The sequence below is a fragment of the Trichosurus vulpecula genome, chromosome 8 (genome assembly GCF_011100635.1).
Source record: "Trichosurus vulpecula isolate mTriVul1 chromosome 8, mTriVul1.pri, whole genome shotgun sequence".
Lineage (NCBI taxonomy): Eukaryota > Metazoa > Chordata > Mammalia > Diprotodontia > Phalangeridae > Trichosurus > Trichosurus vulpecula.
The window spans coordinates 15566345-15590542 of NC_050580.1; the positions used below are offsets into that span (position 1 = coordinate 15566345).

At 40.9% G+C, this 24198-nt stretch overlaps 1 protein-coding gene across 1 annotated transcript in view; it reads left to right on the top strand.

The window, feature by feature from the left end:
• Positions 1–23951, top strand: part of LOC118828877 (cGMP-dependent protein kinase 1) — a 173316-nt gene extending 149365 nt beyond the window's left edge. Inside the window, exons 4-11 of the mRNA XM_036735763.1 lie at positions 1208–1347; positions 3707–3796; positions 12245–12386; positions 15611–15774; positions 17914–18036; positions 18469–18531; positions 20931–20997; positions 22811–23951. Of these exons, the coding sequence (XP_036591658.1) occupies positions 1244–1347; positions 3707–3796; positions 12245–12386; positions 15611–15774; positions 17914–18036; positions 18469–18531; positions 20931–20997; positions 22811–22909 (852 nt within the window). The 5' untranslated portion in view covers positions 1208–1243 and the 3' untranslated portion in view covers positions 22910–23951. The remainder of the gene's footprint in view (positions 1–1207; positions 1348–3706; positions 3797–12244; positions 12387–15610; positions 15775–17913; positions 18037–18468; positions 18532–20930; positions 20998–22810) is intronic.
• The last annotated feature ends 247 nt before the right edge of the window (positions 23952–24198 follow it).

Genomic DNA, 24198 nt, shown 5'->3' on the forward strand with positions numbered 1-24198 from the left:
GGTATATCTTCAGTAGACTGTAAACACACTGAGAGCAGGAGCTTTTGTTTTTCAATTTTTCTTTATAGCCCCAACTTCTTGCAGACAGTGGGTGTTCAATAAACATTTGCTACATTGGATTGGATTGAGCTTGGATATGCCCACCTCTCTAGACACTATTTAGAAACGAATTGAGATCAGATCTGCTGATTAGAACAGCTGTATTATGTCTTATTTTCATAGCCACAGGGGAACACTTATTTTTTTTAACCATCACATGAAATACATCGAAATGACAGCCTGGCATCATGATGTCTAGAGGACTAAAATTAGAGTCAGAAAGACCTGGGTTCTAATCTCATTTTTGGTTATTCACAATTTCAGTGACTGACTCAGTTTCCTCATATGTAAATATCATATCAAGGGATCATGTATTTAGAGCTGGAAAGAATCTTAGAGGCCCTTCAGTCAAACACCTTCATTTTGCAGGTGAGGAAACTGAGACTCAGAGAGGTTAGCCACTTGTCCAGAGGCACCCAGCTAGTAAATGAGTGAGATTTGAACCCAGGTATTCCGACCACCCCATCCAGGGCTTCCATAACACCTACCTCATAGAGTATTATGAGGATCAAATGAGAAAACGTTTGTTTTAAAAACCTCGTGTAAACATGAGCTTTAACATTGTTATGGTGAATGAATTATTAGAAGAGAAAAAATGACTTTTCTTAAATCATTATACATTTTACTTCAGTTTTTCAGTCCACCCTGCAAAGTCATCAGACACTTTGACCATTTCTTTCTCATTTACTTTCCTTCTAATGATCCTAGTGTCTCCTTCATCCTTCTCCTAGCGCTGCTTCCTTTGCGTTCTCTCATGAAGATCTCTGCAGGCTCTTTGGCTATCCTCTTACTCGTTGGTCTTAATTACAGAATTGCATTCCTTTGCCTTCAGATGCCATGATTGGGTGTCATCGGTAGTAGTGGTTGTAATGATAAGAACCAATAAGGCCAGTCCCTCTCTGAGTTGATCTGACTCTGATTACTCTAAATTTAGTGAAGAGAGGGGAAAGAGGCTTAACTCTGGTTTGCAAGGCAGTCTATCGCTTGCCATCTTTCTTATTTGGGGTGAGAGTGATGGATGGTTGGCTCCCTTGGGCTCCTGTAAAATGGGAACTGTGTTATGTGCTAGAATAATCACTCACTGATGGATGATCTTCCTTTCTTCCAGGTCCAGTTGAAAAGTGAGGAATCGAAAACGTTTGCCATGAAAATTCTCAAGAAGCGCCACATCGTAGACACAAGACAGCAGGAGCACATCCGTTCTGAGAAGCAGATCATGCAGGGGGCTCATTCAGATTTCATCGTCAGGTAGGGCTTGGTAATTTCAAACCTAGAGGAGTGGCATGGTGCAGTAAAAAGCATGGTGGGGCACAAATTCCTTCTGTTTTATTAAAAACAAACAAAAACTTGCCCACATCGATGTATCAATGCCGACCCCAATAGGGAATTTTCTATGCGTACAGAACAGTTGGGCTAATTCTGATGTTAAGGTGTTTTTGACTTCTTTAATCTGCAAGATTCTAATTTTGTATAAGTTTTATTGGTACTAGAAGGACACACACGCAATTTTTAAAAAAATTGCCCAAACAACGGAAACCTTTTTAGCACAGATAGTGTACATATTAGATGAGTTGCCTTAGCTCATGCCATACCTTCCTTCCAAATCTCTTTCTGCTCCATTTGGCTTCTCTCCTAAAAAGGAAAAAAACTAAATCCTTTCATGAAGTTTCACCAAAGTCATTCCCTGAGTCTTCATTTCAGTATAAAAATGATTTGATGAGAATCTCAAAGGCAAGCTCTAATCAGAGCTATAACTAGGGTGGGGTGACTGGGACTTTGTTCCTGGGTAATAAAATTTAGGGTCATGCTAATAGCACTTTTAAGCTTTCAGAAAAATGAAACAATGGTGCTTAGTACCTAGTAAGCAACTTAATATGTAGTTAAAATATTGGAAGCTATCAGATGATGATTTCCTCAACCAGACTGTTGGTCATACCACAAAGAAGCTCTTCCCCATTCAATACCTACCTTTATTCCTCCCCGTGGTTTTCCCAGAATCACCCTTGTGGCATCCTAGAGCCTTTGTCACCACCCTTCAAAAGCATCACCATTTTGTGGCATTTGCCCAGGTTTGGAAAGTGCTGCTCAGATCTCTGGCTCTGGAATGTCCAACCAAATCAAAAGGACCATGAGTGTAGGACCAGTAACAGACCATGTGTCCTTTGAGAAGCAGATGAGCTAAATTTAGAATGGCTTCTCAACAGGTTGGCCACAAGGTGCCTTTTTTAATAACCGCAGCAGACCATTAACTAAGTTTTTGAAGGGTTAAGATCTGTATTGGTGGAGGGAATAGCCACATGCATGAAATCATGCACACTTGAAGTATTGCAGAGTCATCTGTGTGTGGGAATGAGGTTTCTTAACCCAACCTAATACTGCTCAAAGCTACCTAGCCATGTTTCCCAATAAAGAAAAAAGTGTTAATTATTAAAGTACCCAGTTTTTCCTAAGTGTTTTTAAGAACTTTATTTCATAAGTTTATAAAAGCTCCTGCATGACATCAGAGACCTAAAGGTGAAGGCTAAGACAATAGAGCTGTCTGGGTGATAACAGGGTTGTTCTGGCCCCTTCAAAATGACACTTCTGCAGATGGACCAGGGCTTGTCCTCACACAAATGAGAGAGAATTGATATACACAGAATGCATCTTAGGATGCTATTCTGCCTTCAAGGATTGTCCCGTGGAAGAGGGAGGAGCCTCATCCTACTTGGGCACAAGAGACAGAAGGACGTTTGTAGAGAGAAGGAGATCATGAGGTGATGAGAGATTCTGCTATAGATGTGCACAATGTAGATAGATGTAAGGCACAGCCGGTAGAAATAGCCTGACTTCAGAAACAGAAAACCTGGCATAGGGCAAAGAGGATAGGACTTGGGGGCAGGAAGAAGCCCTGAGTTCAAATCCTGCTTGAGAAAACTACCAATTGTGGGACTTTAGGCAAATCACTCAACTCTCTTGGCCTCAGTTTCCCCATCTCTAAATCAGGTATAATAATAGTATTTATTTCACAGAATTGTTGTGAGATCAAATGAAACAGTATTTGTCAAGTCTCCGTAAACCTTTATAAAACTCATTAGAAAAATTATCTATTATTATTGCTGTTATTAATTTAGTTATTCATTAATTTAGTTATCATTAGTTCATTATTAGTTTTAATTGGTTTATTGTTTGGTGTATTGCACATATGAAGAAATATAAATATAGCTATCTATATAGTATGAATAAGCACATTTGGTGTATTTATAGGTTTTTTAAGCATATAGCATATAAATATATAGTACAAATATTAACTATGCACACACACGCTCACACACACACACACACACACACACACATCTATGTGGAACGACACAATGGTTCTCTCGGTCCTGTGCTTTGGGGAAGAGGTCCAAGCTGTAGCAGCATAAACCCAAGTACTTCTAAGTGGATCAGAATCATTGTTCTTATTCAAGGACTCCTGTGGTACTGCTTCCCTTCCCCCACCCTACTTTTCAAGGATTCCATATCAAAGAAAAGGATGTAACCCAAACATTTACGAATTACTACCAAATTATTTTAGAAGGAAATCATTTGAATAACACTGTGTTTTTTTCATTTTGATTCACAGACTATATAGAACCTTCAAAGACAGCAAATATTTGTACATGTTAATGGAAGCCTGCCTAGGTGGAGAGCTTTGGACGATTCTCAGGGACAGGTAGGAAATTTAATCCAACAGAAAATAATATTTGTAATGTTCCTTTGTGACCATGTTGCTTTTTTGAATGATAAAATTTCACCTATAAGGGAGAAGCAAGAATGAAATTCAGTGAGACATCTTGCCATAGACCCCTCCTTGTTGGACTGCAGATACAGGCTTCAGTCTAGTTCAGACATGGGGTTTGGGTCTTTTTGATGAGTTTGCTGCCTCCCTGGAGATTTCAGTATTCTGGGAGCAGAAGCCTCTCTCATTGCATTGTGAAGGAATTAGGAATGAGAGCAGACATTACCACTGTGTGTCAGAGTTCACAAAGCACTTTAGCAATGCAACTATTTCAGCAGTTCTCACCAACCCTGGGGGCTAAGTCACATACCTATTTTGCTCACATTTTGTGCAGGAGGAAGTCAGAGCTAAAGGTGGTACCTGTCCACTGTCCCACAAGGGACAAGTGTCAGAGGGGAGATTTGAACCCAGACCTTCTAGCGGTCTCCTGCAGGCCATGCAACCCCTTTAAATGGCCACATTTGTTCTTCATTCTCCATTTTATGCTGGTTGTAGCTGATATTTGTGGCCCTAGAGACTTTGCTGAGACAGCCTCCTATACAGTTGTCAGCCTTCACCCAAAGTATTCAGCCTAGACTGCCCTTGATGGGCTCAGAAAATCAGAACCAGTTACTGTGGTTGTTTGTCCTTCCTTCTCAAAGAGGACCAAAGACATCAGGAGGGGATGTCTTGCCTCTCAAGTGTTTTGGATTTAAGTGAGGCGGGGCTGGGCAAAATCATCAGGCTCCCTCTCTCCTCCAGTCATTGCAGTCCAGTGGGAGGATAGAAGTCAGGACAACTGGCAAGAACCACATACTAGGAAGCGTGTGAGGGATGGCCCACACTCCATTCAAGCTCTCTGAGCTCACTGCTCCAGGACTGAGCCAGATTTAAAGTAGAGCTTAACTCAGAAGCTTTGCCTAAGCCCATCCTAATTATAAGTTCTTGCTTCCTTTTTACCTCTCCCCCACCATCATAGCTATCTGTCCTTGGCCTGTTGTGTTTGTAAATTCTTACCACTTTATCTTAAATTTATTCTAGAAAACAGTTGGCTAGCAAGTTTCCTCTCCACTGTTAGTGGATTTTTTCAGTCTGTTTTATTGACAGTTTTTTGTTTTTATATCATGATCATTTCTACATTTCTCCCACATGCCCATCCCTGCCTTGTCCAAAAGAAAAAAATTAACCAAAAACAACTAATAGAGTGACTGCAAGTAGCAACAAATGCAATATTCTAAATCAGGGGTGTTCTGGATCCTGCTCAAATGGGCAAATGGAGAGCCAGTTGTTAAATGGACAATGTGAGCATTTACGCCTTGGAAATAGGTGGCCACTACAAAACAAAGCTTGAGTTATTGTTTTCTGGGATTTTAGACTTGAGAAAGTGAGGGAGAAAATGTTAACAAGGCAAATTAAGCTGAAGAGTGTATTGTGTGTACACCCTCCCCAGCCCACCCCCCAGGGAGCCAGTTGTTAAATATTTACCGGCACACCCCTGAACTACATTATCTCTGAAGTCACTTAAAACTCCAAGTCCTATGATCTTAAGCAGGTGTCCTCCACTCACTGCCCACCCAAATTCTTCTCCTTATGTTCCTTTCCTATTTTAACATGAGAAGCCCATGTCACTTCCTTCCTTGCTTGAGCTCTCAGTCTTCAGAATGTGGCTCCCTCACCCTGATATCTAAATACTCCAAGCTAAAGATAGCATTCCTATGGAGGCATCCTCGATTTGAGAATTGATCACCTCCCTCTTGGGCAGCCAGAACAAGGTACATGGTCTCCTGGATCCCGGGGCAGCACAAAGCTAACCAAACTAGCTTTTGCTAGCACATAAAGATCTAGTCACTATCCAGCCTTCACAGGTTTTTCTACTGTTTGCTGGAGATCCATGTATTATATCATTAGGTCAGTCAATTAATTACATGCCTACAATGTATGAGGTCCCATGCTTGGTACTAGAAGTAAAAATGATTGAGTCTGTAGTGCGCCTCAATCTGTATTCAAACTTCACAGTTCTTTCTCTGGATGAAGATAGTATTCTCCATCGTGGGTTTTTCTTTTTTTTTGGTTCTGTCTCTTCTTTCTCATGATTCATTCCATTGGTCATAATTCTTCTCCACAATTTGACTAGTGTATAAATTAATTCAATGTGAAGTTATACATGGTAGTTATATGAGATTCCATGCCGTCTTGGGGAGGGAGGGGGGAGGGAGGGGAGAAAATCTGGAACTCAAAATTATGTAGAACCATGTGTGGTAAACTAAAAATAAATTTAAATTAAAAAAAAAGATTGTAAGTTCCTTAAGGACAGAGACTGTTTTTCTTTTTATTAATTGTATGCTCAGCGCACTGTATGCACAGTGCCTGGCACATAGTAGGTACTTAATAAATGTTTTGCAATGCATTGCATTGATCAGAGTTAAAAAAAAAATGATTGAGTCCCTGCCCTGCAGGATCTCAGGTGCTTTTATCTCACTGCTCTCTTTCTCCCTCTCTCCCCTCCCCCCTTTCCCTCTCCCCCTCCTCCCTCTCTCTGTCTGTCTCTATCTCTTTCTCTGTCTCCCTCTCTCCCTCTCCCTCCCTTCCTCTCTCCCTCTCTCTGTCTTTCTCTGTCTCCGCCTCTTTCTCTGTCTCTGTCTCTCTCTGTCTCTCTGTGTCTCTGTTTCTTTGTCTCTCTGTCTCTGTGTCTTTCTCTCCCACTCAGTCCCTCTCTCTCTCCCCCACTCCCTCTCTCTCTCTGTCTCTGTCTCTCTCTGTCTCTGTCTCTCTCTGTCTCTCTGTCTCTCTCTGTCTCTCTGTCTCTCTCTCTGTCTCTCTCTCTCTGTCTCTGTCTCTCTCTCTCTGTCTTTGTCTGTCTGTCTGTCTCTCTCTCTCTCTCTCTCTCTCTCTCTCTCTCTCTCTCTCTCCCCCCACACATACACACAGTTGTGGATATGGGTATGGGCGTATATGTTGTTGGTTTTTCCTGTCCCTTGGACACCACCTAGAACTTGGACTTGCCTGTCTCCTCTTGCAACAAAAGTTCATAGAATTGTAGATCTGGAGGCTAGAAGGGATTTTAGAGACCAGCAAGTTTAATCCCTTCATTTTACAGAAAAAGAGCCTGAGGCTCAAAAAAGGTAAGTAACCAGCCTGGTGTCACAAAACTAGGAAGTGTCAGAGGAAGGATTGAATTCAGGTCTTCCTAATGCAAGCTCCAGCTCCCTGGCCACTGCACCACACTGCCTCTAATGGACTCATCGTGTTGGAGTTTTAGCCCCTTATTGGGCCCTGGGCTCTTATCTCACCTTGTTTTCTCCCACAGCAGCCAAGCAGAGGGCTCTGCTCACAGTAGTTCCACAACAAATGTGGTTTTTGTTGTTTTTAATTAATGGCTTGATTTTGCTAGCTCATTTCACCCCCAGGGCAAAACTATGAAATGGTGACTTCAGCCAAATATCATGACACACCAGGGAGAGCAAGCACATACATGTGATGCCTCATTCTCCTTCCCCCCTACTCCCAGCCCTCGGCATGGTCTTCACCTGTCCTTGTGACAGCTCTCATCACCATTATTCACCAAGGACCATTAAGTACAATATTTGGGATGTGACCTGAGGCATGCCATTGTCTCCCTCTGGGTCTCATTTCCTCAACTACAAAGTGAGGGTGTCGAATTAGCTGATTCCTCCTGCCCCTTCTCATGCTAACAATTCTATGAAGATTCCACTGTATATTTCTGGTTTCCTTCCTTTCCAGCTGCTAAACTCTGTGTGCTGGCAGAAGGAAAGAGAGTGAACACAGGCTTTATGGGCTGGATATGGTACATCAGCCTTTTACTAGTGGAAGTCACGTCTTGGAGGATGTGAGTTGACCGATGATGTATCTAAATTCATAGAATTTACCAAAATAAATTAACCAAACATTTGTCAGGTGCCTACTGTGTACAAGAGAGACAGAGACAGAGAGAAAATATAGAGGATAAAATTCCATTAAACCAAGACGTTATGTTATAGAGGGAAAAGCTCTGAATTTCAAGGACTTGAGTTCAGATTCTAGCTGTACTACTTAGTAGCTATGTGACTTTGGGCAAATTCCCTCACCTCTCTGGGCCCCACAGCTGCCTCATCAGGGAAACCACAGAAATGGACCATCACCAAAGCAGAGTGGTAGGTGAGTCGCTCTGAGTTCAAGCCCAACATGAACCTCAACAGGAAGCCCCTCCCTCATGTCCCACCAAGTTGTCAGCTATTGCCTTCAAAGTGCTGAAATTTAACTAGGGTGATAAGACAAACCAACTGACCTACCTTGGAAACTCGCTATGTAACTATGGACAAGTCACTTAGAGTCTTTCAGCCTCGATGTTCTTATCTATAAAATGGGGATAATAACATCCATAGTACTTACCCTACAGGGTTCTTGTGAGACTCAAATGAAAGAATGTTTGTAAAGCACTCTGAAAAGATTACAATGCTACATAAATGTCAGTTATTGTTTTCATCATGGCTAATAATAAAAGTACAATGGAGATAAGTGCATTGGCTTCTTTTTTCCTGAAAATATTTTGATTTAGATAAATGATGTTCTTTTTAAGCCAGTGTGATTCACATGTCAAGTAAATGGATTCACATTCAAAAATATGGGTTATTTGGATATTTGTTATGTTTTGTTATGTTTTCTTTTCTCAAGTATTCACTCTCCTGGAATTTCTTTAATATCAAAATTTAATGACTTTATTTTAATTGTCATAATAAAGACAATACAGAGAATTACTAATGTAGATGGTAGATAGAAGAACAACCAGGGAGTCAGGAAGAGCCAGGGTCAAGTTCTGCCCCTGACACTCAGTACCCCTTGACAACTCACTAAATATGGAAGTTACCCAGTAGCTGCTAAACTCTTTAATGGAGGGAGTTTCCATACTGGGAATTCCCTACACTAAAATCACGAGTCCAGACCTGAGGGTTGGGAGAAAGGAGAAAAGATAGTAAGTAATCAGTCCATGAACTGACATTTTGGACCCACCTCACCTCCCATTTAAAGAAAGGCATGTTTTCTTACATGTCCTTTCTAGTGCATTTGTAAGGCCACAGCCCAATTTAATTAGCTCCTGCCCTCTCATTCATCTGTGCAGTGGGTAGGACATTATTTGAATCCAGTTCTTGAATGACCTAAGATAAGATCTGATATTGTCACTTTTTGAAAGGAAATAGTTCTCCTTTCAAAATGGGCTTTCACCTCTTTGACTTTCTTACTGAAAACAAATTTGTCCTACAAAAGAAATCGCTCAGTCGTTCTTTGTTGACTAGCCATGGTTGACAATCAAAGGAAAAAGTCAACATGCCCACGTTCCTGTTGGAGTTCTTTCGTATTTGTTACATCCTCCCATTTCTGAAATCTGTTTATGTCGAGCACACTTGAAAAGACTGACCATTCTGGGGACAGGAGGGTAATTACCTTTCCTAGTCTGATCTAATTTAACACTGGTGTCTAGTGCCCTCTAGCTACAGAAAGAATCTTTTTCGATGAAGTGATCTGAGCTTCTCCATCTATTTATATCACGAAGACTTCACTGTCAAATGTAGCTAGCATTTCAAAGAGTTACAGAATACATAATATATTTGTTCTAGCCTCTTTCTAAATTGTTAATAAAAACAGAAACAAAAGTGCTTTAGAGCAAATTTGAGACTGTCACTTCCACTGCTGATGGTAATTTTTCATTTTCATTCTGTTCTAAGTAACTCTGACACATCTTAATGTGATGACTTCACTGAATTGGATTCGAATTCCAAAACTTATCTAAAATGGCTATTTAGTTATGAAAGCGATATCATTAATTTTTCGTAATGATTTCTTTCTTTTACAATTGGAGAGGCCCTCGGGTGAACCTTATATTTTACACCAAGCTAACTCCCTAAGGCAACACAGTCTCTCATTAAAACCTATAATTAAAGTTAACTGAGAGCCATTGCTCTCAATTGACTTCCTATTTCCAGAGGACTTGGTTGTTGTGAAAGGGATAAATGAAGTCAAATGTAAGCTCTTGAAGACAGGCATTATTTGATGTTTGTCTTTTTACCCCAATCATTGATTGATAAAATGTGGAATATAGAGTTTTTCTCCCATAATTTTCGTAAAGACATAAATATATTTCAGTATGGAGCACTGGGAAAGGGCATGGTATTAAGAGTCAGAGGACCTGAATTCCAGTCTTGGCTCTGCTCCATACTAGTTTTGTGACCTTGGGCTTGTCAGTTCTTTTGACCTTAGTTTCCTGTTTTGTAAAAGGAGAGGTTAGATCAGATGTATACCTAAGGCTCCTTCTAATTCTGCCATTCAGTGATTCAAACATATCCTCTCCATAAAATCAATCACCAAATATGTATTAAAAGAATACTATGTGCCAGGCATGGAGGCAGGATAAAAACGCAAAAATAAAAATGGCCCTGGTAGACACTATTATTTTCCCATTTTACAGATAAGGAAACTGAGGCAGATAGCAGTTAAGTGATTTGCCCTTGGTCACACAATTAATGAGTGTCAGAGACTGGATTAGAACTCAGGTCTTCCTGACTCGAGGCCCAGCCCATTGAGAGATATATACATATGTATATGTATATATATATATACAAGTGCACATATATATACAAACATACATACATGTATACGTATGCATATATCTGCGTGTGTATTATAACAAACACAAGATAATTTTGGTAATAAATAGTAAAGACAAAGGGCCTGGTGAACTAGATAATCTGGAGTTAGATAACCTGGGTTAGAATCCTGGTTTGGGACCTCTGGTCAGCCACGTTTCCTCTCTAGAACTTAGGTTTCTCTTTGATGAAATGTTGGAATGAACTGACCACTGGCTCCCTTTTTTCAATCAATTCTATTAAATGAACAGCATCCAACTCAGATTTTCCAATGTGCTTTTGCATTTGGAACACTTTATTTTAACAAATTTACCATTTTTTCAAGTATCAAACATTCACTTTTTTCTCCCAATTCTCTCCATCTACTGAAAAAGGGAAAGAAAAGGGGAGAGAGAAAGGAAGGAAGGAAGGAAGATGAAAAGAGGGGAGGGAAGGAGGAAAGGGGGAAGGGAGAAAGGGAAAGAGGGAAGGAAAAAAGGGAGGGAGAACAATATTTTAGTTTAACGTCACATGGAAATAAAAAAAAGTTCAAAAATATGTGGAGAACAAAGTCTCAAAACCAAAGCTTCTTCTTTCTAGTCTCTTTAAAACTGAATTCTGTCACAAACCCCGCTGGCAGATAAGTCCAGGAGCATGATTCTCTCCTGACTGTCATTGTTCCTTTTTGGACGTCTAGTGGGTTAGTGGAAGGGAGTTGTTAAGTACCTGAAATTAGGAAGGTAGGAAGACCTAATTTCAAGTTCCACCCCAGACACTTACTAGCTGTGGGACCTTAGGCAAGTTATTTTTTTTTTAAATCTCTATTTGCCTCAGTTTCCTCATCTGCAAAATGAGGTTATGTTAACATCTACCTCCCACGGCTGTTATGAAGATGAAATGAGATGATGTTTGTGAAGCACTTAGCACAGTGTCTGACACACAGTAGGTACTATATAAAAGCTAGGTATTATTACTGTTATCATTATGGTTATTAGCACTAAAATACACATTAGGCCTTTATGGGATTTAACCTTCAAAAACCTGGTCAATTTTTAGACACATTATTGTGTTGGATTCCCAGCTGCTTCTTAGAACTTGTCACAGAGTGTGCTCCTGTGGTGTGTTGCTCACTCAAGAAAATGCTTTGGCATATGATTGTAGGATTGTTGATCAGGAGCTGGAGGGAATCTTTGAGAGTGTGTAGTCCTACTATGGCAAAAGGACTAGTTGCAGAGTTCTGGATTTGAATCTTCCCTACGTCCTTTATTATTTTGTGATCATGGGGAGGCCACCCTCTACAAAATGAGACTCAAGAAGACCTCCAGTACCTAGCACACACAGTGGTTGTGAGCATTAACCAATCAACAAGCATTTAATGAACACCTACTGTGTGCCAGGCCCTGTGCTAGGAACTGAAAATTCAAATGCAAAGGCCGGAATAGTTCGTGCCCTTAAGACAACAAGTGAAATCACCTGGGCTAAGTGCTGGGCATGTGAAGAAAGGCAGGAAATAGTCCCTGCTCTCAAGGATCTCCCAGTATAATGGAAGAGGCAACATGCAAACAAGTCTATGCCCTCAAATGGAAAAATAGAATGAGACATTGCGTGTAAAAGCACTTTGCAAAGCTTAAGGAGCTATGTAAATGTCAGTTGTTACTAGGCTTTGGGAGTCTCTTTGGTCTTTGGCCCTCCTTTTCCGCCAGAGGTCAGACAAAACGTAAAGTCCATGAGTCTGTTTGGTTAAGCCATTCTTTGTGCTCCATTCATTCTGTTTTCTCTTTCCCAGAGGTTCATTTGAAGATTCGACAACCAGATTTTATACAGCATGTGTGGTAGAAGCGTTTGCCTATCTGCATTCCAAAGGAATCATTTACAGGGACCTCAAGCCAGAAAACCTCATTCTCGACCACCGAGGTTATGCCAAACTGGTCAGTACTTTTTGCTGCTGGTCTCTCCACCCGAGGGTGATAAACTTTCATATAGGAAGCCGATCTCATGGCTCTCGTGTGAACGTCTGTCTCTTTCCCCTAAAAGCAGCTCATATTAACCTTCAACATCTGGGTTCATAGCCATGCACGACATTCCAGGAATTGTGAAAAAATACTGGGACATTTTGGAGGTGCAGAGTGCCAAGCTAAGAAACTTGGCCATTCTAACATTTGTTATGACATATTCTCAGGCTTTGAGGCATTGTAGAGAAGAAATCTCCTCCATACGTCTTCCATCCAAAGCAATTTTAAATAGTTAAATCATTGCCTCAATTGCCCAGGAACATTTGGAGTCATTTTCAAGAATGTTGATACCCCCTTGAACACCCTTCTGTTCTAGTCAACCTCCTAAATGCCCATTCCTTCTGTTTTCATTCAGTCTCAGCCACACACACACAGAAGCAGTCAGACCCTTGATCCGACTACCGTGTGTAGCTGTCGCACCTGCATAATTCAGAACTTTGAACTCCTACTCTCTCACGATAGCCACTTAGTTGTCAATCTCTCCTTTTGCCTCATTTCCTCATTGACTTATTCTCCATCCTCATCTCAGCCTCTGGTCCTTCCATTGTTTCTCACCCTGTTTATTGCCCTTGTTCTGTCTTCACTTTCCATCCTTCACAGTCTTGGACCCATGACTAATCAGTTCAACCATACACTTTCAACTTCCTTTAACTCCTTGCCCTCTGTCCTATTTCCACACCCAATGCTGAGTCACCCTTCCTATCTATTTTATTCCTCCTCATGTGCTCCTTAAAGAAAGTCAGTCAATTGTGCAGACTTGGCCCACTATCAATTTAGAGTAATTTAGAGGGCCCAGCCAGGCCCTCACTGCTGCGCAGAAATCCTTTTATTCCTCCCCAGAATGACTCTATCATATCTTCCACAGCAGCTGCTCCAAACCTTTCCCTCTGTCTTCCAATCTCCTATAGTAAATACATCCTCCCTATTCCCTGAGCAGAGAGAGCCAGGCAAGCTCCCAGCAGAGAACTTTGCTCAGAAAACCAAGGCTGACTGTCTCATGTTCTTTCTTCTCTCTCATTCCACAGTGCCTCAAAATCTCTCCTCATCTTCCTCTACCTTCAGTTCCTTTGCTCCAGTCTCTAAAGAGCTGGTCCCCCTCCTGCCTAAGGCCAATCCCTCAACCTCTGCTCACGATCTTATTCATCGACCCTTCCATGATACTGCTCTCTCTTGCTTCTCTTCCTACATATCAGACCACTTTTCCTCATTCTGCTTTGCTAGGTTCTCCTTCAGCTCCTGACTTTAACTGTGAGCATCCCATAAGGCTTTATTTGGGATATTGGGATATTTACTTGGGATAGTTTTCTCTTCTGTGTCTACACTTTCACCCTGGGTGCATCAGTGCCCATGGGATCAGTTACTATTTCTACATAGATGACTTCCAACCTTTACTTCTGGTCCTAATCTCTTCCCTGAACTATGTTACAAACTACTTTCTGGAAACTTCCAACTACTAGCTGTCCCATGGGGGCATCTCAAACTCAACCTGCTCAAAGTGAAACTCAGTGTTTGAGTACATGCAGATGCACAGATACACACACACACACACACACACACACCTCTTTCCTATGGCACCACCCCAGGGTTCACAATTTTATTGTCATGCCTAATGATCCCTCTTCTCCAATTACACATCCAGTCAGTTTCCATGTCTCATTGATCCAGCCTCCACAGCATCTCTTACATCTGCCCACTTCCCTCTTCTTACAAAGCCCTGTTGCAGTTCAAACCCTTTCTGGTTGGTCTTCCTGCCTCCCTTTTTTTGCATTATCAATCCACTTTTTGCACAGTTGACAGATCCATGTTCCTAAAGCATATGCCCAACAATATGAACCTCTGCTCCTCAAACATCTCCAAGTAGATCTAGGAGAAAATACTAAATATTTCCCTTGGCATTCAAGGTTTCCCACGAGCTGGTTCTCCCCTCCCTTTCCAGTTTTCCCTTTTTTCTCTCCTTCATCTCTTCTCTGTTCTGGTCCAACTGGCCTGGTAGTTGCCCAGTGAGTTATTAAGTTATTATTACTATTTTTCCCTTACAATGTATGTGTTTCGTGCTGGGGACACAAGAAAGGAAGAAAGAGTAACCGCCCTCAGGAAGCTCACATTGGGATGGTGGGGACATGGAATAGCCAGGTGTGTCTGAGATACATACAAAGAAAATGAAGGCCAGCAGTCCAATAAGGGAACACACCAGCATGTGGGGGACCAGGAAAGTTCCTACAGAAGCTGGGAGATGAGCTGAATTTGAAAGGAAGCCAGGGAAGCGAAGAGATGACAAAGGTTAGTCATGCACCTCTTTAAGTGCTTAAAGACAGTGGTCATCAAGTTACATTATTAAATGAATAGATCCACTAATATTTAATTAAGGTTGGTGGAAAGTGCATTCAGGTGTCTAGATAGCCCTGGAGACAATAGATCAGCAGATCTGGCTGAGTTGGCACTAAGTGACAAAAATAAAAATGTAACCTAGTTCAGAGAGGCAGCTGGTGGCTCAGTGGATAAAGCCCTGGGCCTGGAGTCAGGAAGACATGAGTTCCAATCCAGCCTCAAATACTTCCTAGCTGTGTGACCCTGCTCAAGTCACTTCACCTCTGAATGCCTGACAAAAGGATCCACTGGATCCACTGGAGAAGGAAGTGGCAAACCATTCCAGTATCTTTGACAAGAAAAGCCCAAATGGGTCACTAATTGGACACGACTAAAATAACTGAATTACAAAAACTTAGTTCAGAATCCCTTCATTGTTCAGATAAGGGCAAGTATTCTTGTATAAAATGAATATAATACTGTCTTTAAGTCACAAGAAAAGACTAAGGAAGAGGAATCTACTGAGGGTGTGACTCACAACTAGACAGTGTTTGGATCCTAAGCATTCTTCCTTCCCTAGAAAAGTTTGGTGCCATTTATAACACAAATGAATCATTTGGAGAAGATGGGATTACGGAATATAGTATTTCTTTCATTTTTATCACTCTCCCCATATTTCTGTTCAACATTCCCAAGAAGTGCCTTGTATTTAATCTCTGATTAAAATCAATGAAATCACATCTTCTAGTATTCCACTGACTGCTTTCCCTCCACGTGGAGCAGTTTTGTTTTGTGTGTGCTTATTTTCTCTTCTCTTTGCTTTTTGCTTCTAGGTTGATTTTGGCTTTGCAAAGAAAATAGGATTTGGAAAGAAAACATGGACATTTTGTGGGACCCCAGAGTACGTAGCCCCTGAGATCATCCTGAACAAAGGTCATGACATTTCGGCAGACTACTGGTCACTAGGAATCCTAATGTATGAACTTCTGACTGGCAGGTATGAGCATTGAAATGAAAAGTGTGCTTAAAAATGGGCCAGACAGACATGAGATGGTTCTGCCCTTGTCTCTTTGATTAGGGCACTCCCAGAGGAGCACATTCCCATAGAATCACTGAATTTTAGAGTTGGGAGGCACCTCAGCAGCCATCTACTCCAATCCATATAGAAAAGGAATTCCCCCCTATTGACATACCCAGATTCTCTACTGAAAACCTGCTAACAATGAGGAACTTACCACCTTCCAAGGCAGCCCATTCCATTCCGGGATGGCTCTAATCGTTGAAAAATTCTTCCTGACATCTTGGCCTACATTGGTCCATTTATAACTTTCACCCAATGCTCCTTTAGGACAAGTATGATCCTGTATCCATACGAGAGGCTTTCACATACTTAAAGCTAACTATCACACACCCCCATGCACCCACTCACCCACTCCAGTCTTGTCTTCTCCAGGTTATACATCCCTAGTTGATCCCCCATGACAAGAACTCAAGGGCCTCCACTGTCTTGGTTGCCATGCTCTAGACACTCTCCACCTTCCCAAAGGATCATGTGTTCAAGATCTAATAGTTGGTCAGCCATGCAGATCAGTGGGTGCTGGGATGCCCTGTGTGCATTTGATACGGCATCTCTTTTCCCCCACCCAACTTCTTAAAAGAAAAAATTAAATCCAAAACTTCAACCCAAACAACTTCTTCCATAAGGTCTGTTCCCACTGTCCCAATTCCCTTACATCTATTTTCCATGTACTCTCTCTGATTAGACAAGATGGCACCCAAAGTCCCTTCCAGCTCTGACATTCTTTGATTCTGTGATTCGCTGATACTTTCTTGACAATTCTGTCCTTGCAGAGATGTTTTATTACTTAAAAGAAGTCCTACTGGGGCTGAAATTTAACTCCATCCACTCAGGCTCAATGCCAGCCTCCCTTTTGACTCATACTCACATCTATGTCCTTTCTGAGCACTCAGCCACCACCAGTTGGGCCCTTAAGGCCACTTCTCTGAACTACAGCGATAGCCTTTTATTGGTCTCCCCCTTCCATCTTTCCTCTTGACAATCCATTATCCACAGCTGTCCAATCAGTATGCCCAAAGCGGGTCACCCCCTGCTCCGGGATAACATACAAATATTGTTCAGCATTTAAAGTCCTTCACCTTCTGAGTCCAGGCTGTCTTGTTAGACAAAACATTCCATCTCCCATCTCCAAGCCTTTGCCTAGGTTGTCCTCCATGCCTGGAGTGACCTCCCTCTTCACCTCTGCCTTTTAGAACCTGTAGCTTCTCTCTAGGCCCAGGCCAAAAGGCTCTTCCTTATCCCCTCAATGGTTAGGATCCTCCCTTCTCTCCCATGGTACTGCATGTTACGAGTGTAAGCATATTCCCCACAGAATGTAGAGGCAGAGACTGTTTCATTTTTGTGTTTCTGGTGCCTTGTACATAGGATCCATCAGCTTTGTATTCACCCACAAGTGACATTTCATCGACATGGGGCTTTTCAAGAGAGGAAGCATGCTCAACCAAGGCAGATCAACCTGAACTCTGCCACTTAAAAGTCCCCAAGTGCTTCTTGAGCCACTGAGAGATTGAGTTACTCAGAGTCAGTCAGTCAGAGGCAGGATTTGAACCCAGACTTTCTATCAGGTCTACCAAATCTCATAGGTTAGAATGATGCATTAGATGTGACCTTTGAGCAGCCACATTCTAACGATACAGGATACTTAGGTAGAAGGAATGTGGTGGGAGGAGAGGGACGCTGTGGAAGCATGACTCCAGAATTCATAGGTTCTCTATTCTACTGTAAGCAGTTCAGTTCAGCAAATGACCAAAACAAAAACGAAAGCAATCCCCAGTCAAAAATCATACATTCTATAAGGGAAGAAAAGATGCCGTACGCAGAGAAGTGAACGCAAAGCCTTGGATTCCACTTTGGCCCAATGATCGCTCAGCAAGTCCACTTCATTGTCAATCGTTTAACTTAATAAAGCAAGCACTTTCTGAGTCTCTGCCATGTGCCAAGGACTGTGCAAGTAACTGAGGATGGTTTTTGGAGATGGTTTTTACAACATGTTTAGAAATGAATTCTTTACAGAATGAAAACCTAAGAAAATGTCACTGTTTTCTTTTTTCCTTCAAGTCCCCCTTTCTCAGGCCCGGATCCTATGAAGACCTATAATATCATATTGAGAGGGATTGACATGATAGAATTTCCAAAGAAGATTGCCAAAAATGCTGCTAATTTAATTAAAAAACTATGCAGGTGAGCAGTTCAACTTTACTGTCATCTTGGCCCTATGTACCCCAATCCCTTGCCCACCAAAGTATGTCTGTCTATATAGAAAGTCGTTTTTATTCCTCACCTCTATCAAACTGATTGATTCTACATGACTTCTTAGATGTCTTCTAAATCTGGAATCCTAAATAATTTTCTCCTTGTTTCAGATGCTGAGGTTTAGATGCCCTCTTTGTAAGAAAACCTTTTCATTACATGAGACCTTTAGGATAACTTGATTTCCCTTCAATTAGAATTCAATAAGCAGCATTAAAAATCAATACGTTGTTTTGGAGGAATGTGCTTTGAAGGAGGGTAGTAGGATTTATGAGGTTTTTATTGTATACAAACAAAACACATCAATCATTTGTTCTAAAATAAGAAAATTAATTCTTCAACTATCTCTTGTTTTCTTTACAGGGACAATCCATCAGAGAGATTAGGGAACTTGAAAAATGGAGTAAAAGACATCCAGAAGCACAAGTAAGTGTCCTTTTCAGGTCCCAGTGACCCTGATGTGTATTTTTCCTGGTCAGGTCCAAGTGGCTCTTTATGCAGAAAGAGTATCAGGAGGAGGGTGCCGAGTTCACCTTCAGAAATGAGAATGGGCCCAAAAGAACCATTGGGGTGAGCTAGCTGTGTGGACAACAATACTGTCAATCCCTACAATTCTACGCCTGCAACATGCCTGTATCCAGGCTTCCAAAACCACTTCAACATTTCATTCACTTGCTTTCCACATTTTATCTCGAGGCTGCAGCTGGCATTGCCTCCTCTCCAACTGGAATTCACCAAATCCAAGTTCCTATATTCACCAAATATTTAAGTAGTTACTATCTTCCCAACATATACTAGGCACCAAGGATAGAAGGATGAAAGTGAAAATCCCCACCCCCAAGGAGCTTATATTCTATTTAGCAAAAATAATATGTATACAGTCAATTAAGTACAAAGTATATACAAAGTTATACAAGGTAATTTCAAGAGGGTGGCAGCAGGATAAGGAAGCATCCCTAGTTGGAGCTTCGAAAAAGGTTTCCTTTTTCTGGTCTTCTCCTCCCTGTGAACATTAAAAACCTCTGTTCCTTCCTGTTACTTTGAGAGGAGCAAAGGGAAGCTTGCTGTGCTCTGGGAGGACCAGAATTACATCAGGGCCTTCTGCCTGGGAGCTGGAGGGAGGGGCTCAAAAACAAATACTTGTCTGATGAACTTTTAAAAAGGGAAACTGAACTGCTCATTTGGCTCCCTAATATTCTTACTTTATAGAGACCAATAAAGCAAAGTGATATAGTTCCTTGGCCAAGGTTGGCCAAGCCATTACTGACAAAACCAGGAAGACTTTCTTTTGTTTTTTTCTCAGACTCCTAGTGACCCTGTGTCTCCTACTTCAAGAAACAAGCATTTATCCAACAATACGAGTCACAGAGTCATCATTAAGGAAACTCCTTGGCTATAGTAAGGATTTAGGAGATGGTGGTCCAGAGGAAAAAGTATAGAATTTAGGATCAGAGAACCTGACTTCCAGTCCCAACTCTGCTCCTTACTATGTGGTTAGTGCCTTGGGCACATTTTCCACCTGCTCTGGGCCACAGTTAATCTTCTTTGGAAAATGAGGAGTCTGGCTAGCATGACTTCCGAGAAAATCCTAAATAACTTACTCCTTGTTTCAGATCCCGTGGGTCAAAAGCCCTCTTTGTAAGAAAATCTTTTCATTACATAAGAGACCTTTTTGATAATTTTATTTCCATTCATTTAAAAGGAACATGATTTGAAAATGTATTCCTATTACTTCTCCACAAATAAAGACTAGACAAGTTTAGTTACTACCTTGTTAAGTTGTGTGTATGTACATGCCTTTATCTATATGTGTGTATGTATTTGTGTATGTATATACATATACATTTCTTAAAAAACAAACTGTACAAGGCCACAGTTTCTTATGTAAGCCTCCTTTTTTGTAAATTGAGATATTTGTGTTGGTTGGTGAGTGTTAAGTTAAAATAACATTGTAAGATAATTTAATTTTTTTAAACATGTATACCTAAAATAATTTGGCGTACTATATATTTTATTCTGTTGGAAATGCTTGTCAATAATTCCATTCAATTCAAAAGAAAATACTCTGGATCTTGTAAGTCCAGTTGGAAGGGGCAGCCCTGGGAGCCAGAAGGCCCGGGTTCAAAGCCTACAAGTGTCTCAAACTTACTAAATTTCCAGGACCATCAGTGAATTCTCTGAGGCTAGACTGAGACTACAGCCAAGTGGCCCATCTTTCTCAGAGGAGGGAATGCCCACACCAGGCAGTTCTCCACACAGAGAAAGGCACAGGTCTAATAAGCCCACACCTCAGGGGAAGGGCAGAAATAACAAGAAATACAAATAAATAAACAATAACAAGAAATACAAATAAATAAGTCCAAGGGAATGTGCTAAACCCTAGGAACACAAAGACAATTTTTTTAAAAAAAATTCCTGCCCTCAGCAAATTTAGAGTCTATAAGCAGAACTCACATTCTATTCATTCTGTGCTATACTACCAAGTTGTTATATCTAAATCTGTGACACAGTTATGGGCAGCTGAGTGGAGCAGTAGGTAGAGTGCCAGGCCTGTGTTCAGGAAGCCCTGAATTCAAAAATGGCCTCAGACGCTTACCAGCTGTGTGACCCTGGCCAAGTCACTTCACTCTGCCTCAGTTTCCTCATCTGTAAAACGAGCTGGAGAAGCAACTGGCAAACCACTCCAGTAGCTTTGCCAAGAAAACCCCAAATGGGGGCATGAAGAGTAAAGCACAACTAAAACAACTGAATGACAACAAAAATGACACAGAACCACTAGGACAAAGATAAAATGCTCTGAATTGTCTGCTTTGTTTCCTTTGCAGATGGTTTGAAGGCTTTAATTGGGAAGGCTTAAGAAAAGGTACCTTGACACCGCCTATAATACCAAGTGTGAGTAACCTCTCTACCCCACCCTTGTGTATCTGTCCTGCCCGTTACTGGAAGTTTTGTGATTAAGGAAAAAGGTCCATGAACTCATTAGTCCATAACTCCTTTGAGGTACGGAAGGGTATACTAGTGACGCAGATACTCTGGTAGGTCTTCTCATGCTGGGCAAGCCAAGAAATAGACTGAGTCTATTCTTCAGGGACTCAGAGCAGGAGACCAGGTAGTTGAATTTTCTAACCCCAATAACTCGTAAAGATGGTTCACTAGGCAAGGGCAAGGGGTGAGGCCATGGAAGAGGGAATTGTAGGGGGAGCTGCTACCGGCTTCTGAAGAGAAAGTGTCTACACTGATGAAATGGGGACATGAGCACGATTGCAGAGCCAGGATTTTGAAAGATCGGGTATCTTTTCTGGATTGGTCCTCCCTCTACTACCATCCAAGTGGTTGTTCTAAATAAAGTTTAGCTGGGGCCCACATTAAAAAAGCAAAAATAAACTATAACAGCAATAATAAAAAACAATAAAACCAAAAACCTTGTATAACAAAATCCAAGCATTTTTAAAAAGATAAAAGGAGAAGGAAATTATCAAATTTTCCTTTCCAAAAATGATTCTTAACTTTAGAGGATCTACCTCAAGTTGTCTTTAAAAAGTCACTCCATGAAGCCTTTCCTTATAATTGATTAACTAGTTAACTGAAGCCAAAATGAGAGATAAATAATGGTTTTAGACAGAAATGAATGAATGAAAAAAAAATAAGTACTTACTCTACTCTAGCCCTTTTGCTTTGGGTATAAAAATAAAAAAGAAAGACAGTTTCTGCCATCAAAGAACTTATATTTTAATAGATGAAGGCAATAGTGGTAAGCAAAGAGGAAAGTTTTGATCAAAAGAGTGGCAGGTATATTGAGAGAAGTCACGGTGTAATATAAAGCACCATTTAAATATGTTTATTATTGTTGTTAATATATTGCTGCTTACACTAGCGTATGACCCTGAGCAAGTCATTTAAATGTTCTGTATCTCAAACAACTCTTTAGAATTTTCCTATGAAATCATAGACTGGTTCTGAACTGCATTGGTGGAGGGAATTCTCATAGTGGGTGTTCCCCATGATGAAAATCACATATCCTTTAGGTATTTCCATAATACTATTATTGACTATTGAAGGCCAACCTGTTTCAATATTTTTTTTAAAAAGGAAATAATCAATTTGCTGAAAAATATCATTTTGGTTGTTTTTAACTCACTAATAAACCTATGTTAAGACTCCATCTACTGTATAAAATAAGTCCTACCAGAAATGGATTTGCTGTGGTTCAGGTCTAGGGCCAGTCTGGTTTCCTTAAGGAAATCATGATGAATATAGTAATCAATTTCACACATAAAAATCATAGATGAGAATTATGTCAGCAGCTTCCTGACATCTTGTCCCTACCAGGAAATGGCCATCTCATCCTCACCATGAGGTTTATGTCATTCATCAATATTATCATTAGCACATGAATTAGGGGAAGAAAGTGGGAGGAAAAATGTTTTATCTAATGATAATATCTTCTGAGAAAAAATTCACCAGGAATAACTTGATTTATTGGAAAGACTTTTGACTCTGGAGTCAGAGGTCCTGTGTTCAAACTCTACCCATGAGACATATGACCCATGAGGTCTTGGAGAAGTCACCAAAACTTTCTGAGCCTGTTTCTTCACCTGTAAAATGGCAGAGTTAGACTAGATGGTCTCTGAGGTGCCTTCCAGTTCTGTATCATCTTTGCCTTCACATATTCATGAATCCCACTGTTCTTCTCCCCCGTCTGCAGGTCGCATCCCCCACAGATACGAGCAACTTTGACAGTTTCCCTGAGGACAATGATGAGCCACCGCCAGATGACAACTCGGGATGGGACATAGACTTTTAGTGCATTTCTCTTACCTGCTTCTGCCTTGCTGAAGACAGCTTTTCTGAGACACGGCTGCCAGCAAACCTGAAGGAATGGGAGAAGATCCGTGCTCGGGGTCACCATGATGCCTTGATCGATGCTGCTACAGCACTCCAGTGGCATTAGGACTTATCGCTTAGATGACAATATGCTCTCTCTACATGTTTTATGTTTGAAACGAAAATTGCAGTTGACATGGTGGTCCTGAAGCAAAGCCTTTTCACCAGTAAAGAAACGTTTTCTACCACATCAACGATCTTGCTTTGCTCTAGTTATAATCTGAAAGATAAAAAAAAATGGTATTAAGAAATCCTTCAATCAAGCTTAGGTCTGAACCTTGCAGCTAGGATTCTCAGTAGGATTGGATTGTGCTTTTTTGGATACCGTACTCTTCTATGGTATGGGTGGTCAGGGTGTCAACACTCTTCAACAGAGGAACACAGGGGTCTTTTACTGCAGGCCAGTGTCTATACAGAAAAGGACCACAAATTGATTAGTCAAGGAGTTCATGTCAAATCAGTTCTAACCATTCTTTGATTTTTTTCCCCAAGTAGTAGTCATGACAAGCCTGAATATTTCCTTTTATCTTTTTTTTGCTTATTTTCCCTTTTTCTTTACGATCTATTTTAATTGGGAGGGGAAAGAGAAGGGAATAAGCATTTATTAAGCGCCTGCTATGTGCTAGGCACTGTTCCAAGCGCTTTCCAAATATCTCATTTAATAATTTTTAAAAATAGAGATAAAAGCACAACTCTGCTAATGGTTTCTGAAAACCATCACAGCAGATGTGGACATATTCTTATACACAAATGATGATGAGGTGCATGATGTTTCTGGTTTGGGTTTCTTTTGTTTTGTTTATTGTTGTTGTCTTTCCTTTTGGTCCACAGGCTTGGTTGGATTAAAAAAAAAAGAAATTCACAAAACCATTTCATGTTTTAGCAGAATGGTCCTGGAGCTAGAAGGGCGGCAGCTGATTGGTTTTATTCATTCTTTAACAGGCCCTCAGACTGAGGCTTTAAAAAATTCTCATTTTTTAAAAGATCTCTCCTCTCCTTGAGGGGAAAAAATAAGACTCATCAAAACACCCCACGAAAACCACTCTAGAGGTGCTATGTATATTTTTCATCTATAAATGTCAATGTGTAAACCAGCCAACACACATCTCAATCATTTCATATGCATTTCACAGGTAGCCAGAGACTCACACACATATTACCACTGCGGTGATTAAACCAAACCTTTTGTCATAGTTCACTTTCCATCCC